Source organism: Loxodonta africana, chromosome 17 (assembly GCF_030014295.1).
Source record: "Loxodonta africana isolate mLoxAfr1 chromosome 17, mLoxAfr1.hap2, whole genome shotgun sequence".
Lineage (NCBI taxonomy): Eukaryota > Metazoa > Chordata > Mammalia > Proboscidea > Elephantidae > Loxodonta > Loxodonta africana.
In genome coordinates, this window is record NC_087358.1 from 29,741,579 (window position 1) to 29,760,606 (window position 19,028).

At 34.7% G+C, this 19,028-nt stretch overlaps 1 protein-coding gene across 15 annotated transcripts in view; it reads left to right on the forward strand.

Moving 5' to 3' along the window:
• The window catches only part of MYCBP2 (MYC binding protein 2), a 287,598-nt gene that overhangs the window by 214,928 nt on the left and 53,642 nt on the right, over positions 1-19,028 (forward strand). For 10 of the 15 annotated variants that reach the window (XM_064270017.1, XM_064270009.1, XM_064270015.1 and 7 more), the window contains one exon: positions 2,469-2,648. The exons of 2 other annotated variants lie outside the window; for them this stretch is intronic. In XM_064270017.1, coding sequence (XP_064126087.1) covers positions 2,469-2,648 — 180 coding nt within the window. The remainder of the gene's footprint in view (positions 1-2,468; positions 2,649-19,028) is intronic. 3 more of the 15 variants (XM_064270012.1, XM_064270013.1, XM_064270020.1) reach the window with 1 other exon arrangement.

The window sequence follows — 19,028 nt, forward strand, 5'->3', positions numbered from 1 at the left end:
GTCTTAGCTTAAGTTTATAGAAATTCTTGCTTATTTTTTTTCTACTTTAAAGACACTCATTTTGAGTTGATACCTGAAAGATTCTGTGTCACTGCATCTAGTAAAAGCACTATAATTTTATCATCCTTTAAAATCAGAATGTGACTTTTAAGTAATACATTTATATAATATTACACGTCACCTTCGTTAAATGCATATGATTTTGAATGTCTAGCCAAGTTATCTTAGTTAATTTAGGATTATATGAAATGGTATGTGTGGGTGTGGTATATATAATAAAACCAGGAAGTTGTAAAAAGAAAACAACCTAAGCCATATGAATATAAAACGTATACAGCTGGTTTTCACTACATTAATGGAGGAGGAATCCAGCGTCATGAACAGTCCAGTTCTTTTATTCCAAAATAATTTGTATCTAAAATTCGTTCAGAACCGCATTTGTGTATAAATCAGACATGCTCGTGTTCTTTCCTATGCACGTGGCCCTGACTCCTTCCAAAGCACACCTGTTGTCAGCAGATAGTATGCAGTTTGACGATGGATAGAAGGGAGAAGATAGCCTACGTGGAAAAGTTTTCTTTAAACTACTTCACAGGACTTGATTTCAAAGAGTCAATACAGTGTCGTTATACCTAACTCAAAGAACAAGAAAATGAAATAGTCAACAGATAAAAAATAACATCAGTGTATAGGAAATACTGGATTTAAAATAAGCCTGCTTTCAATTGAATACCTGCGTTGCTTTCCGCAAAGCATTTTTATGAGGGAAGCCTAGCCACAAGTTTTTTTTGTTTTTTTTTGCTTTCCCTGCTTTCTCGAGTTGATCTATTCTGTAGGCTTGGGTACTATCAGCTTGTTCATTTGTGGTAGCTCTGATTTCTGTAAACTTAAGCAAGATCTTCATATTTATATAGGGTAAATTTTTGATGGTGTTTTCTTTCTTCATGTCCCTTTCTCTCTACCACTGTCCACCCTTAAATTAAAATCTCAATGTTTAGGTTCTACTACTATGCTTCGATAGTGATTTTTATAAGGAATTATTATAAAGTTCAAATTGTTTGCTTTCAGTCTTTAAAATACCTAAATCATTACACTAATTACTATCATTGTAAATTGGTCTTTAAAATACAACTTATTAAACAATCGTAGGAATAAAAACCAACTTTCAAGAGACAGACATTTCTAAGAATGTTTATTATTAAATAGAAATGATAAAGTATTACCTTTTAAAAGTGTACTTTTGCTAATATTGTTTCAAAATAGCATGCATTTGTTAATAAGCTTTTAAAAATATTTAGATGGAACAATGAAATATTGAGATACATAACTTGATTAACTTTATCTAACCTTTATTTATTTGCCTTTAACAGCAGTTTACATTTTCTTTAACTCTGTATACTTCCAAGCTCAAGAAAGTTAATTGTTTTTTGCAAAAGTTCTTTTCCCTTAAAAACAGCATTTTACAAAATTCTTCATCTCCAAAATTTTTCTGAAATCTATAGTGTTAATTTTTTTTTTAAGTAAAGACACCTGTAGCTTGTGTAAATGGTTCTTTCCATGTAAATCTATCCCATACTAGTGCTTCAGTTGAAATTTTTATTCATGAAACTTTATTATATTTAGGAGATATAGCTGAAAAGCTACTGTTTTCTAGTTTCTGCATCAACTAGTCTGGATTTGTTCTTTCTTTTTCTTCTTCTCTTCTTTAGTGTGTTTATGCCACAAAGAAGGAGTTACCATCCATCTAATTATTTTATATCTTCAAAAAATAATTTTCTTTAAAGACCTTGGTATTTATTTATAAGGAAAAATGTCAGAATTCATATTTAAGAAAGAGCATTAAAATTAGGTAACTCATATTCCTTTTTCTTATAGGTCTTAGTAGGTTTTTTTTGTTATTTATCCAAGCAAAAGTTTCATGCTTTAGAAAGTAAAAAAGAGAATTTCTTTGATAGGTTCAGTTGGAAAAAATATATATATATTAATTTGCAATTATAGATTAAATATGTTATTAAGTTAATAACATAATTTTTCTCCTTCAGTTCTTTATTTTAGAGAAAAACTATATTTATGTTATTTACTTAGTTTCTGCAGAAATATACTGCAAGTAAAACAGGCTAGTATTAGTGTTGGGCATTGTTTACGTAGCTCATCACTTATATATGTGTGGTGTTGGATCAACTTACGGTAGATTCTTCATAGACTCTGTATCCTTCCATGCTGCTGCTGTGTGTTGCATATAAATTTAAATGTATTTGTTTTTGTAGGTGGGCTGTTATATAAGATTTGATGGACTACATCCATTAAAAAACAAAATACGCAAAATTCAATCTCTAAATTTGAGAGAAAAGATCACCATCTTCCACCATTTCTGATGGCATAGTTTTACTTAATATTTAACTATATCTCAATGTTACAAAGCACCATTCAGTTTGCCATTTTGGATGTTAATTAATAACAAGTTGTAGTTTTGACTGTTTTGCCCACTGCAGGTGACCAACTGAGTGCCATACTGAATTCCATTCAGTCACGGCCCAATCTCCCAGCTCCTTCCATCTTTGATCAAGCTGCAAAACCTCCCTCTTCCCTAGTCCACAGCCCATTTGTGTTCGGACAGCCCCTTTCCTTCCAGCAGCCTCAGCTCCAGAGTAAGTCTGTCAGCCTTACCTGCCTCATCAAGCCATTTCTGAGGCTTTGTTCTGAGTTGTTTATCAGATACGAATTATGTATCAACTCACCTGATGGTTTTATTTACTTAGGATGTTACCCCCTCCCACATTTTTTTAAGGATTTAAGTTATTCTGAGGAAAACATTCTGCAGCTAAGACATTTGTCTTTAATCAAACTTTTTTTTTTTTACTAAGTATAAAAAAGTTTTTAAAATACAGGTTCTCTTTCTATTCTAATTCTTGTACTAGTAAATGAGTACTGTAAAACATGTTAGGAAAAGCATAATTTGATTTAGACTTCGTTTTTAATATGCATGACTACAGGAAACATCAGTTCTAGGGATATTTTGTGTTACTTAGAGATGCCCCAAAAGAATAAATCTATTTCATTATATCAGTGGGTAGAAGAGCAACCATACTGGTTTGGGCAGGTGTGTGTTTCTGTTAAGTGAATTTGATACCTATGAAATGTAGAGCAATTTAGGTTTTCAGTTTTTTCAAATTGTTAAGTTTCCTCTCTCATCCTTTTGTTTTCCCCCTCCTTAATATGTTAAATAGTGATCATTTGATTTCGGTTCTTTCTAGGATTACTCTAGCTTTTTATCCATGGTAGTAACTCACATTGTTCTGGAAAATAGACTCAAGCAAATTACACTTAACCGAGTGTTCTTTTTTTCTTTATAACCTATTCAGTCTTCCACATAGAACTTTTAAAGCTGCTTACAATATAATGATATGTTCTTGGCCTTTTAAGCCCATGTTGGCTATCCCAGCACACTCACTGAATGAGATAGTTTATAGAAGTCTCAATATGCACACTTATTGTTTGGATTCAAATGCACAACCTCTTTGCTTTAATAAAGTACATTTACACTTAGGCCGAAGCTATTTTTCAACAAAATACTTTGGTAACACTTATCAGGATTACTTAAGAGAATACCAGCTAGTTTGATTTTTTTTTAAGAGTTAGGCTAGTGTATACTTAGTTATGTTACTCGTTATGATACTGTTATCCATCTTAGATAAAGTGTAAACAAGAGTATACATTTTTCTGGGTTTGCACTATACATTAGGCAAGTTTAGTTAATGAAATTTAATTAGTTTGGAAATATAACTAGCATGAATAAAAAAGCCTTTTGCCATTGGATCAATTCCGACTCATAGCAACCCTATAGGACAGAGTGTAACTGCCCTGTAAGGTTCCCCAGTAGCAGCTGGTGTATTTGAACTGCCAACCTTCTTGGGTAGCAGCCATAGCTCTTACCCACTATGCTACCAGGGCTCCCCAGTAGCATCTATAAGTAGTATCAATTCCTAGCTAATAATCATCTGCTTATATACTGTAAGCATATTCATGGGTAATATTCTCTTGGATGTCTATTAAAAGAATTTCAAGTAAACAAAATAGTGTCACGTGTGTGAAATTTTTTATTTCCTTCCACGATAAGCATTATAGAAGAATGAGAGAGAAATGAAAATTTAGGTTACTAATTTTAATGGAAAAAAAGACTTTTTACATTTAGATGTAACCAGGGTGCAGTGTTTCAAATGTAGGTACAAGGGAAAAAACAAAAAGGAAGAAAATTATAATCAGGCAGAAAAGTCATACTAGAAGTAAAATTTTAAAAGAGAAATTGTCCTGACAGTATCATAGCAACAGCAGACGAGAACTAGGAAGAAAGTAAATACTCTCGTTCTGTCTAAAGGTTAATTGCAAGTCTTCACAAAAACAAACGTAATTGGTATTTTTACTTTATAAATTTTAGTAAAATGTATTTCAAAACAAAGACATCATAAAATGCAGTTTGTCTTTTTTAGGAGCTAGCAAGCTTTCAAGTGAGATTGTGTGAGGAAAAATTTAATTCATATTATGTATGTTATTGGTGCCACCACTTCTTTTACCACCACCTTGGAACAGAACTGAAATCCTGGCCAAGAAATGCCTCCATTACCAATTTTCTGAATAATTACTTGCCTGCAGTCAAACAATGGGAATTACTCAGACCTTTTTTAAAAGCTCCTATTCTCAGTAGAATATCATAAAAGTTTGAATTCCAAATTGCAGAAAACAGAAGCCTTAGTCTTTAGGATAACTCAAAAAAAGTATGGAATTTTAACAATTGTTTTAATGTTTTAAAAGTAAACTAGAGTGGTATTAATCGTTATATTAGGATACTTAAATGTGACAGGGTGCATATTGTTAAGGCTTACCTGAGTGAGATACTTTTTCCTCCACTTAGCTGTCATCCATCCCTAAACTTCACTGTCATCCATCCCATCAGCATTTCACCCTGCTTTAAAGGTGGCTTACTTGTGGTACTTCCCTTTACTAATTTATAAAATGAGACTCATTTTCATCTTGTAGTTGGAGATACCAAAGTAAAATACTATGTATAGAAGAATGCATGTACTAGTTTTTGCTTATACCAGTAGTCATCAGTATGTACCAAACACTGTCCTAAAGCACATTAATACATCCTCCTTTGAGATAATGTCTGTTATCTCCATTTCGTAGATAAAGAAACACAAGCTTAGCGAGGGTGAATGATTGGCCGTAGAAGCATACATAGTAAATGGCAGAGCCAACACATGAGGCCAGTTCTACTGACTACACAGGCCATGTTTTTAAATATTCAGTCTTGCCTACTGATAAATAATGTAAAATCTGTTCTTTAACATGCATTTTTAAAATTTCTGTTTATGTTTAGTTCCAGGATCTAGAGTAGTAGCTTTGTTCATATTGATTTTTTTCCCTCAAGTTTAGCTTTAAGAATGTAATTTGAAAGAAAAAAAATCCTAAATATTATAAATCAAGTTCCCAATTAAGTAGACAAGTTCTACATAGACATGTATAAACTACCCCACATTTTATCTAGCATCTCTATGAGCATTATTAACAGTATTTCTGTTTGCCCCCCACCTGCATAGTTTTTTTTTCACTTATCTTGAAATGTAAAATAATTTAATGTATTAAATTAATTCAGTGCCCCAAATCTGATCATTTAGTTTTAAATTAGCAAAAAGATTTTATTATACATACATACACACACATTATACATACATACACGCAGATACATATACACATGTGAATAATTTCAACTGTTATTCTAGTGAATGGAATAATTTCAGAAATGAAAGTTACAGATTATCCTTGTTTTCTCATGTGTGTACATGTGCACACATGAAAGAGAAAAGTATACATAAAATTTTTTTCTTTACTGTTCTACAATTTAGTTTTTATTTCAAAATTAATATGTAGTTTTTTTTTAATTGGTAAGGAAATTACCAGTAAGGTTCTAGTGGACTGAGGCTGGGGGATGAAACACCAGAGGCCATGGCTCCACCCTTTGAGACCCCAGAGGTTGTGGCCATACCCTTCAAGACTGAGGCAGCTCAGCTTCCTGTGTTCCTTGTCTCTTCAGTTTCTGCTTCCTGGTTCCTTGGCCTCTAGGCCCTTTGGGCCTAGAGGCCCACTTCTGGCCTGCTGGGGCAAGTTTTCCAAAGCTCTGTAGTTCCACCGATAAGTGCCTGGAGGCAACCCACTCCACAAGTAAACTTTGGCCAGAAGGCGCTCGACTCTCTTGCTCTGTGGATCAGTAAGCCTAGCTCCACTGATAAGTGCCTAGAGGCACCCCACTCGTCCAGGAAGCCTGCCGCGCACAGGCACTTAGCTTTCTTGCTCCATGGGTCAGCTCTAGCATCATCTTGCTCTGGTCTTCTGGTTCTGCTGCTTCCGGTTCTCTGCTGCTTCCGGTTCTCTGCTGCTTCCGGTTCTCTGCCACTCCTGTCTTCTGCCGCTGCCGGTCCGCTGCTGCTGCTTCTCACCATCTGTGCCATCTCTGGTGTTAACAGTTCTCCTCACTTCCTTCTGAGACTTCTATCCATTCGCAGTTTCAAAACCAGTCCACATTTTAGGTATCTGTTAGAGCAGCACCCCATTCTCTCAGTACCAAATTCTGTCTTAGTCATCTAGTGCTGTTGTAACAGAAGTACCACAAGTGGATGGCTTTAACAAGGAGGAATTGATTTTCTCACAGTCTATTAGGCTAGAAGTCCAAATTTAGGGTGCCAGTTCCAGTGGACGGCTTTCTTTCTTTGTTGGCTCTGGAGGAAGGTCCTTATCAATCTTCCCCTGGTCTAGAAGCTTCTCCATGCAGGAACCTTGGCTCCAAAGGATGCGCTCTGCTCTCAGTGCTGCTTTCTTGGTGGTATGAGGTCCCCAACTCTCTGCTTGCTCCCCTTTCCTTTCAACTCTTGTAAGATAAAATGTAGTGCAGGCCACACCCCAGGGAAACTCCCTTTACATTGGATCAGGGATGTGACCTGCACAAGGGTGTCACATCCCACACTAATCCTGTTTAATATAATCTGATCTTGCCTCATTAACCACAAGCAGAGATTAGGATTTACAACACATAGGAAAATTATATCAATCACAAAATGGAGGACAACCACGAAATAGTGGGAATCATGGCCTAACCAAGTTGACACATATTTTTGGGGGGCACAATTCAGTCCATGACAGCTGCCTAATAAATGTTGTCTGCTATTATTATTGTCTTTAGAAGTAAACAGTACCACTTCTACTCTGAGGAAGATATGGAAGAAGTCAGAGTCTGAGAGAAAGCAGTGTATTCTCAGTGTGGAATGAGTTGCAGAAAGGAATTTAGTAATGGACACGTGAGGTTTCCTAGCTATTCCTCGGTCCATTCTTATAGCATAGCTTCATTTCTTGTTTTGAAATTAATTCTTAGTATAGCGAGACTATATTCATGTATCAGTATGAATGTTAGTATGAAAACCAGGTTTGTTTCTAATACTTGGCGATCGTCGATGATCACACTTCAGAACCCGGCAGTGCGTTGGTGGTTTGCGTGCTATAAAGGCGTTCTGTAGCAGATGGAACACTTGACTTGGGAAGGAAACCTGAGTTTTAGTCTCTGTTCTTCCTCCAAATTTTGTGACACTAAAGATGACTTTTAAGATCTTTTTGTGCTCCCAAAGGAAAATTTTATGATGACTTCTAACAAAGATTTTATAAAATCCGAGTCAGCTTTTATTCAAATATTGAAGCGTGATTTATTTTTTCACACTCGAACCTGTTGTTTTTGTTGCTAGATGCCGTCAAGGCAGTTCCAACTCATAGCGACCCTCTGTACAACAGAAGGAAACATCGGCTGGTCCTGTGCCATCCTCAAAGTCATTGCGATGTTTGAGCCCCTTGTTGCAGGCACTGTGCTGGTCCATCTCACTGAGGCTCTTCCTTTGTTTACATCTTTACAGATCTTGAACCTATAGCATCTGTCAAATGCCCAACATTTATTTTAGTTTTGGCTTTGACATCTCTAGCATCCCTACAAGTTCTTATCCTTTTAGTCATTGATTCATTTGACAAACTTCACACATTTGTAACTTAGTGCTTGAGTGGCCCAATGGCAGTATATTAGACTAGAGAGGATGGGTCCAGATTATGAAGGGTATTGTAAGCCATACTTAGTTTAGCTTGTAATTATTATGAATAAGTGGAGGGAGGAGATGAAAGAAATAGTTCTGCAGACGTGTAAACAAAGGAGTGGTATGATTTTTTTTACATTTTCAAAAGGTAATTAAAAGTATCGTGGAAACGGTCTTGGAGAAGGAGAGAATGATGGAGGCAAAAAAGTACAGAGAAACACTGAGTAGGGCCTAAACTAAGGCCAATTACAGTGAGCATATAGAAGAAGGAACAAGTTATGAATATTTAGACAGCAAAATGGACAGGACATGATAATCACAGTTGTGGGAGCCAGTCTAGAATGACCTCTAGTTTTCTGGCTTTGGTTTGAAAGGTAGTATGCTTACCAGATACCAAAAATATATAATAAAAATCAGGTTTGAAGAAAAAAATGACTTCAATTTAGTAACTTAGCTCCAGTGAGTTGGAATATAATTTGAAATTGGGGAACGTATTTTACATTCTCATCATTAAAGATGGCATTCTTGACTGATAAGTTTAAAATATGCTGTTAAATTATTCGTATATCCATGTATACTGAAACCCAAAATCCACTGCCATCAAGTCAGTTCTGAGTCACAGCGACCCCATAGGGTTCCTGAGCTGTAAATCTTTATGGAAGCAGACTGCCACATCTTTCTCCCGAGGAGTCACTGATGGTTTCAAACTACCAACCTTTCCGTTAGCAGTTGATCAGTTTAACCACTGTGCCACCAGGGCTCCTATATTCATATATAGTAAAAATAAATCATTAAATCATTCTGGAGATTTTACGTTTAATTAAATTTTTTGAAGATTTTTAAGTATTTCAATTATATTTTTACATTAGGCTTACCATACCTCCTGCTTTGCTAGTCTCTAAAACTACTACACTGTAGTATAGGTACATAGTACTTGGGCTTAGTAAATCTAACAACTCAGACTCCTCATGCCTTATTGTTAGATTGTTTTTCTTTCCCCCTTCATTTTTTATTTAAGAAATCTACACAATCAACAGCCATTATGTCATATGGTAGAATTTTTAGTGTTCAAGGGGCCTAAGAAGTCATCAAATCCACCCTCATTTTGGAAATGAGGAAATTGTAGGTAACTTGCCTGAACTCATCAGTTACGTTAGCTGGTAGGAAATCTAAGTCTTGAACGTGAAGGTCTCCTAACTCACTCCAGTGATTTTATTTCTACGACATCTCAGTGGCTTTCCATAGAGTGTCCGAGAATTGGGAAAGCTAAAGGATCATTTAGTCCAGCCTTCTTGTTTCATACTTTAAATCCCTGAACAACATCCCTGATAAACTTTTTGCCAGATAGGAAATTCACTATATCACAAGGCAGTTCTAGTTGTCAGTTCTTCCCAGTCTTTTGGTAGGGAACATGGACACAAAAATACCCTCTTCTCCCGCTCCCCTGCCCCCATGCCAGCTTACAATAAAAGAAAGAATGGAACAATGCCTCTGCTTTATCTTTAGTTAACATATTTCCCCATGAGTTGGTACCTGCTCTTTTCTTCTTTCTCCAAACATTACCTTAAAAGCAACTTACCCTACAAGCATCTTGGTTTTGGTTTTGATTTTAGCTCTCTTTTTGCTACGTTTAAGTGTCCTGTCCTCAGAATATCACACCTGGAGACGGCACAGCTATCATGGTTAGTGTTAATCACCTGACCAAAGTGTTGTCCAATTTCTCAGGCGCATAGTTACTATTTTGTCACTTGGCAGCTAATAAGCAACTTCTGGAGAGCCAGAATATTATTTTTGAGAGCATCTGTAGTTGCCTGTGTCAAGTTATTGCTTAAAGAACAATATCTATCTTTCCTTGCACTTTTTTGAAACTATTCTTTCTAAGGCCTAGGAGACATCCGTATCAAACTACGCTCAGAATTTTCCTGTCTCAGCTATCACTAATTCTGAAATCATGTGATTTTACACATTATACCCCTTAATCAATTTTACTAGGGATTTACTATATAGTCAGTAATATACTAAAAGCATGTTTTGTTCAAATGCAGTTATGTCTCAAAGTCGTTTAGAGAAACATTGTATTTTGGGGAGTATCTGCCTTTTGTTTTTTCATCCATCCTTCTTTCCTTCTACATTCATATCATGTGAATTAACCTCATTCTCTAGAGAAAACCTTTCTATTTTATCCTTAAATTGAGAATTTTGTTCTAATGTTCCTTCTTTTGTAATCCTTGTAGTATGCTAACATTTATGTAAATACATTTCATTCCTATTTTATATAGTAAGCTCTTTTAGCATTCACATAATTCTACCTTCCTTCTGATGGTTTGACTACAGGTACTGATAACTCTTCTACTGATTACATAGATTGTGCAGCAACATTGCTTCTAAAGCTGCTGATTCAGACAAGAGCCATAACTAAGAGAACATGATAAATAACACTGTCACTGTATTTTAAATCTCCTGAAACACTGATAGAAGAAAGGAGAATTATAATTATACTTATTTTTTTACCTGTTTATTGTTTGCTTGCTCACATCTTTTGGGCAGGTTGAAAGTATCATTTATATATTGCCTCCACAAGGACCAGTAAACTAGATTTTTATCTTTTCTAAAATAAATAATTGAAGCATTCCAGAATATCTGAATTATAACTTACTTAGATTTATCTATTTACTGCCTAAATGTTGTAGTGAAATGTAAACATTGTTACGGACATACATAAAACTTCCTCTCAGGCACTTTCACATTTCTGTGTTGGGATCGCGTATAGCAGTTTTACTAAGACTGTAAAATTTATAATTCCTATACTATCTCCTCAAATTTGAGAACTGGACAAAAAAAAAAAAAAAAAGAGAGAGAAGCAAAAATATGTGCTGAATATTACTTCTGCCTGTTATTATAGTATCCCAGTGGAATGTTCTTTGAAATAAAAAAAAAATCCTTTCAATTTTACTTCCTCTTCTCTGAGTATTGTTGATGGTGGTAAATGTAGCCCAATTAGATACCTAAGCTCTTGAATATAATGTATTTCTATTACATTGCCCTGCCTAATGTCTTGTTTATAAGATTCTTTTAACATTGCCTACCAGTAACTTAGCAAAATCCCTCTGTAACGTCATAGCTTGATGATAGTACATTACAGGAAAACAACAGATGCTATTTGAATTTCATGCTAAAACTTACCCTTATAAAATAGTAGCTGTAACATGAGTTTAATTTCACATAACTGTGACATTTTTGAAGTGCAATGCTTGTGAGAGTTTGTATCAGAATTTATGAAAAGTCATCCCTGTTATTATTATATGCCTATGGTATATTATGGTATATTACTAATATTTAGTTGTAAAATTTAGCATGTTTGATCACTGCTTAATTACTGACTCAACATTCAAAAAGAGTGTATGCCACTTTTTAAATCCCCGAACCTGCAGTTTTGTATGCTGACACCAGATGGTGATAGGTATCTTAATTCTTCTAATTTATGGTCCCAATGACAAGGTTAGTGTTCTGGTATTCACAGCAAAACCACAATTTTTCCTTCTGTTAAACTGAAATGAGAATGTTTTTCTTATTAAAAAGAGACACCATACTGTTTTATTATCATCAGTACCTAAGGTACTGATTTTTAAAGTATATTTTACAGTGAAGTATGAAGTTTCTGTGACCAGGGGTACTTGATATTTAGGATCCAAAGGTCAGAAAACAAAGAATAAATGAGATGCTAAGAACCATTTTGTTAGTAAGGAGAAATTTTATGCTGAACAAATAATACTTCAAATGTGCACTTGAGAAAAATCCTTTTTTTTCATTATTTTTAATATTATACCGTTTCGTTAACTATATGGTACCAAAAGAAAAGGATCAGGATTTTACAGAAAAGAACTTAATTAACTGATTGTCTTTTCTACATAATGGGGTTAAAAAAAAAAAGCCTGATTATTCCCCATCTAATTGTCTAAAAGTTGAGCAACTCTTTTTGTTTCGTGCGTATGTATCAGTGTATCTCTTATAGATTGCTTTCCTTTTCTAAACTGAAAAATATAAATCTTAAATGTTAACTGTAATTTATTGAAGTATGATTAAATAGGAACAAATTTTGTAAAAATTATGCCTAGAACAAGTATTATCACCAGTCACAGCACATTTTCTTTAGTCAGTTAACGATAACTTTTTTTTTTTTTTTTTAATTTTTAAAAAAATAAAGTTTCTTCTTATTCACTGTGAGTCATAGCAAGGAATCCAGTCTCTGGAGGCCTTGTAGCATATTGAAAAGACTTCAAGGCCTTTTTGGCTTTAAAACCTTTTCCAGAAGTCTGTCCTTAACCTGTAATATCTTATCCAAGTGTCCTTGCAGTTTTTCATCACATTTATGTCTTTGATGCTTCAAACTAAGAGAGTATCCTTCTGATTTCTTGCTTTCCTGCTCCTACGTCCTCCTGCTAAACCCAGCCTTTACAGGTTTTAGCGACCAAGCCAAGAGACTCGACCACTAAATTCCCCTTGAATTAACTCATCTAAATAGAAACTGGCACTTTTCTGGTTCTGATCTTGAAGAAGAGAAATATTTTACCATCCTAACTGATGTTTTCAGCGATACAGACTTTGTATTATATAAAATTTAAATAACATAGGATATCCTTTGCAGTGCCTGAACACCTTCTGGGTTTCACAGACCTGTGTAAAAAAATAAGCTCAAAAATTTTTTAAATGTAAATATTTTTTAATTTAGATTAAGATTGTTTTATGAAATGTGTGTATGTAGCTGTGTATATCCACTCCTCCCGTTCTGTCTTGAACCCACCGTTCAGGCTCGCCCTCATCCACAGAAACCGCTCTAGCAGTCACTGACTTTTGCCTTACTAAGTCCAATTGTCATTTTTCAAAGATCTCATTTTACTTGATCTGTCAACAATATTGGAAGGACCTTCTTCATTTGCCTGTAGGATTCTCTCCAGCACCTTGCCAGCTGTTCAGTTCCAGTCTTCTTTCTGCACCCGTTTAGATTCTGTATTCCTACAACGGCCCCAGGGCTCTGGCCTCAGCCCTCTTCTAGGGCTCACTCCCGAGGTGGTCTCTTTCCGTCATGGAGTATGATTGAAATTTTTTCACCACCTGATACAGTGCTGTATATATTTACTTGTTCATTCCTTCTCTCCTTTCACCTGGCCATAAGCTCCATAGAAGCAGGAACTTTGTTAATTGTATCCCAATGCCAAGAACAATTTCTGACACACAGACGATACTCAGTAACTTCTTGGTCTGTGATTGGCTTATCTTTCATCTTGGCCATAATAATGAATCAGTCAACTATTACTTCTTCTGTTTTGAGAAAAAGAGTAAATTGTTGTGTATCCAGTTTTTGGTTTTTTTTTTTTTTTTTTTTTTTCAGTAAAGTTATATCCTTATTAATTGAATTTATTTTAGCTCATCAGGTTACTTTTATTTTCATTGCCATGAGTTAAAATTTTAAATAAAATGGATTTTTTTTCAGTTTCAAATAGAAATCTTTTTTTAGCTTACTACTTTTAAAAATATACTTTAAAGATTCCATTAATCCTTTGAGCAAAAGATAAATTCTTTCATTTCAAATTCTTTCCTTCTTTGCATGGTAAATCATTAACATGTCTAACATTTTGCAGTGCCTTGTAAATTTTCTTTTGCTTCATGTTTCAAACTTTTTATAAATAAAATATATCTCAATAATAACATCTACAAAACAAACTCTAAATATTGGGATTAGCACTAACATTTTTCACTGAAGATGGACTCAGAAAAGTAGCCAACAATACATGTTAACTTGGGTCCGTTCTGAGATACATAATGGAAAATTCATAGTCATGGGTCCATACAGAAAACCAGGTGACAGTAGGTTAAACTGTAAGTAACATTTCTTTATCTCTCACTATTTACAGAAAATAATAATTTACTTATAAGTCTTTATAAGTAAATGGACACCAAATTAAAAATAACTGAGCTAAAGAAATATTAGTTTAAAAAGAAATGTTCAAACTTGGTTTATCAAAGCTATGAGCCATAACTTATAAGTTAATATTTGGAGCTATCATTATTAATCTAAATTAATTTGACCTGTTTTCAGTTTTAATTTTAGAGAAATTTAAATTTGTTGAAAAATTCAGCAGAATATAAACTATTTTTAATAACAGTTAATAGTTACATACCATTTGAAATGCTTTGTTTTTGCTTGTGTCTCTGCCAATTTTTTTTTTCCATTGAATCTGTGCTGCTTCTTTGCCAATGTTTTCTACTATAGAACCTCCATCTCGCAACCTTGCTTCTCGTGAGCGCATTTACAAAAATTATGGTGTAGCTGGGCCTGCCTCTGCTATCTCATCTCTGTCTCACAAACTGAAGGGTGGGTATACATGCACTCGTGGATGGGTCGCTTTTGAATTACCATCAGAGGTTTCAATAAAGACGTTGTAGTTCGCCTCAGCCATTTTCATTCCATTCCATTTTTTTTAATTAAAATTTGTAATTTTATTTCTTTATAAATATGTGTCTATTTGATATTATAGTATAGATATCCTAATTTGATATGTATGTCTATTATATCTGTAGGTTAAATATTATTCTGATTTAATTTTCAAACCTATATGAGATCTTAAAAATTAAAATAGGTATATAAAAAGAAAAAAATGCCTACTTTGGAGCTTTTTGGAAACTCTGGTGGTGTAGTGGTTAAGAGCTGCGGCTGCTAATCACAAGGTCAGCAGTTCGAACCCACCAGGTGCTCCTTGGAAACCCTAGGGGTCGGTTCTACTCTGTCCTGTAAGGTCGCTGTGAGTTGGAATCAACTCGACGGCAGTGGGCTTGTTGAGGCTTTTTAAATCATTATTATCAAAACGAGACAATATGTATTTTAGGTATAAGTCACCTTGCGATCCGTAAGAATATATACTGTGGTATACTGTGTGACAGTTTAACTCGTTTTATGGAATATAAAAATAATTTTACTATTTTAGTTTTTGATAAGCACTTTCCTACTTAAGTTAAAGTTTCTTTAGCTTAACTTAGTTATCAGGGCACATATATGTAAACTACCTGTCTTGTCTGGCATGAATCTTAGAGTATGTTCTTAACACTCAGAGAGTTTTAATACTTTAAACTTAAAAATGTTTAAACTTACAATTATAAAATTTCACATAATTTTAAAGTATACTTTTGGTCTTTTAGAATGTTATAGATGCCTACTAAAATATTTTCGTGTTAAAGTAATATTGATTAAGCTTCTTAAATTCCATATTTTAAGAAAAACTTATTACAAAGAAGTTTTGAAGCAATGACTAAAATACTGCATGAGTTTTTCAAGTAGGTACTAATTTTCCTTTTTCTTAGAAAAAAAGCTTTACATTTCTCCTTTGTACAGTTGACACTGATACTAATATAATACTATGGTATAGTAAATATTATTATATAACCTGACCTGTGTAGCATATAGTATTATCCATAGCATATAGTATTGTGTGGCCTGATACATATTGTGTATTATGGCATATCATATTATAGAATATCTTTATCTTATATAATAATGTAACATGGTATTATGTGTATAATCTGTTAACTTACAATTTTAGTATGAAAAAAGCGTGCAGGTCATTTAGCAACATGTTTACCGACTTATTTCTATGTACTAAATTTCTACCCTGTCCTATGTTATTATTTCTTCAGGATACCTTTGTGGTTAAAGAATGTTTTGTTCATTTTCACTTAAACTTACATAGTATAAATATATTAAACTAAGTGATGAATGTGAAAACATTATATATGTTCTAAAGATTTTTAATAAGTGTTTGTTTATGTTTGTTGATGCTTTATACAACTATAACATGACTATTTTAGTAATATTTATATTTACTGCATGCCTCAAAACTTTTGGAACCCAAATGAAGACAATAAACATAAATTAGTTAGCATATGAGCTTGTCTCATTTAGCAAGCTTAACATACTCTTTTTTAAAAAATATGGAATATATTTTGGAAAAGTAAAGGATTTTACTATAATTTGAGAAACACGTCTCAGGAAGAAATAATTCTGCCATTATTTAAATGCTTGGCCTCCAACTATCACTCCTTATAGATCTTAAGAAAATATTCTCCACTACTAGAGATATAGAGATAGGTATACAAATGCCTATGCATTCTATATGCATTCTAACCCTCTCTCTACAACAAACATTTTTTTGTACCACATGACTAGTGGTATTCCTCAGATTTGGCAGATTCTGTTGTTCAGCCAACTACAGAAGCTATTCTCGTTATGAGGAAAGGTTAAAGACCATTGCAAGTGGGTGCCCTACTAGGATTAGATATGGCATCAGCATATGTTCACAGCCCCTTTGCAGGCAACAGGTGTGCGAGTCACACATTTGAAACAGCTGAGACAAGTTGACAGCCTTTGTCAGGAACCTTTCCCCTTATGTTAGCAAGCCTGAAACAAGCTGCCTCCTTTATCAGTTAAAGAGCAAACCTCTTTCGGCCTATGAATCAAGGCCCTTTTGGAGATAGGGGTGCCAGATATGGAAGATTTACTACTTATGTGTCTAAATTCGCCATTATATATGGTTCAACTTTTGAAATAAATGTGATGGCGAAGGCAATAAAAATCTTTCCAGCTATCAGATTAATAACAAACAAACAAACAAACAAATACGTCAGATATCACACACTCAAAATTAGTGCTAGGCAAGGACTAAGCTGATGTTTAATTCTTTCAAATATAATTTATTTGTTGACAAAATCTCTGTTTATTACTAGATTAATGAAATGAGATGGGTAGCGGTTTCTTAAACTGCATTTGGGCAGTCTAAGAGCATTTATTTCTCAAGATTGTAACTTCCCTTTGTGCTCTACCAAAACAACGTCAATATCTAGAATTTTTTCTGCGTTACGATTTTTTTCACCAGTTTTTGTCACATTTTGCCCAGTTTCTTATATTAAACACAGAGCCGGGATATGACAAGTGATAGTCCTGAGAGAATAACAAAGCACTGCAAGAAACTGAAGAGCATTGTTATGCTCTCTGTGGTTACTTTTATTCATTTTTCTAAACACTGGCATGTTGCAATTAAAATAAATGATTCAGTTCACTTCTGTGCCCTAAATAGGCTATGTGCCATACCCCTTTATTTTACTACAGTATTGCTCAACTTGCAAAAATCTAACTAACTCTCATACAGCAACAACTGTCGCATCTGCTTTGTGGCCTTCGGAGTCATAATTGAGGGGGAAATGAATATTTGGAAATAGCAAAAGAAAAAAATTTAAAAGAGAGTAGGAATTCATGTATTCATTCAACGAAATGTGTTAAGCACCTATGGTATTTCAGGGCCTATTCTTGACATGGAAGAAGCCCTGGTGGTGCAGCGGTTAAGCACTTGGCTGCTAACCAGAAAGCTGGCAGTTCAAACCGACCAGCCACCCCACGGGGGAAAGATGTGGCAGTCTCCTTGCGTAAAGCTTACAGCCTTGGAAACCCTACGGGGCAGTTCGACTCTGTTCTGTAGGGTCATTATGAGTTGAAATTGACTCAGCGGCAGTGGGTTTGTTTTTGGGGGGGAAGTTATTCTTGACATTATATCAGTGAAGAGTAACAGACAAAATACCTACTAGTCTCATCAACCTTAAATTAGGAGAGTGGGTTCTGAGGCAGTATTGTCCTGAACAGATATCTAGATACAGGTTTCTCCTGCTATGTGAAAGTACAACGTTCCTATGAAACCTTTGAAAGAAAACATGTGAAAGCCAAAATGTTGTAAAGCAAAGAAACAATTAGCATCAGTTTATATGGGAAAAATCTTTGCGCATTCCCAGACCCAAAAAATAACCTACAAATCATTCCGAATAATACAAAAAAACGCTTAAGACCTCTCGTAAGCTTTTCTGGTACCTTAGGACACATCTTGCTAATGGATGCTCAGAATAAATTGATATAAAGCACAGACACAGGCACAGTTCAGAGCTGTGACGACTTGATGCTGAGACTCTTGAGTGTAGGTGCCAGGAAGGAGCTTGGCAATGCCACTCTTACTGCTGGGCGAGCACGCTTCCCCTTTAAAGGCTCACTGCATTTTTCATACAAGCAGCAAAAATCCGCTTCAAATCTATTTCAGTTAGTGAAAACAGGTACTAATGTAGGCCTTCCATAAAAATGAAGTGGCATAAAGCGAACTTTCAAACAGCGGGGAATACTTGCACACATACATGTGCACAGGTGTGCATGTGTGTGTGCACACTTACGCGAGCAAAAAGATAAGACTTTAGTAGGGAAAGGTAATCTTGAAGGTCGTAACACTTAGTGGAGGACAAAGATGGCCTGGCACTGGTGCATCAGTGGGAGGCATAAATGGGTAGGAAGGAGAGCCACTGAATGAGGCCTGCAAAGCCCAAACCAAACGATTACCAACTTAGAAATACCTGGTGCTTTGCCTAGGAAAGGGGGAGATTATTATTCTTTTTATCCTGTGTTTCTTTCTCCAGACTCCCTTTTCCAAGAGACCATATTTCAGACTAGTACTACTAATCCTTAGGATCCTATTCTTTCTTTTGTTCCCAAGGGGGCACAAGTTCTGAGTTCTAAACATCTACTTAATGAACTAAATGACCTCTTGGACTACAACCTGTTTATAAATAATAGAACACCTGAATTACACATGGTTAAATAATAGCTTTAAGGCATTCATTTGCTAATTGTAAATTGTTCTAATCCAATCGTTAAAAAAAGGTTTCGTTAAAAAAGATTGTCTCCTAAGCAGCTCTTTATTAACCTAATTGCATTTATTTGTGTAATACTTGAAACTGATAAATTTATATATGTTTAAATTCAGTTCTTTAATTCAACGAAACCTGCATTATTACCCTAAATATGTGAGTTCACTATGCTGGAAA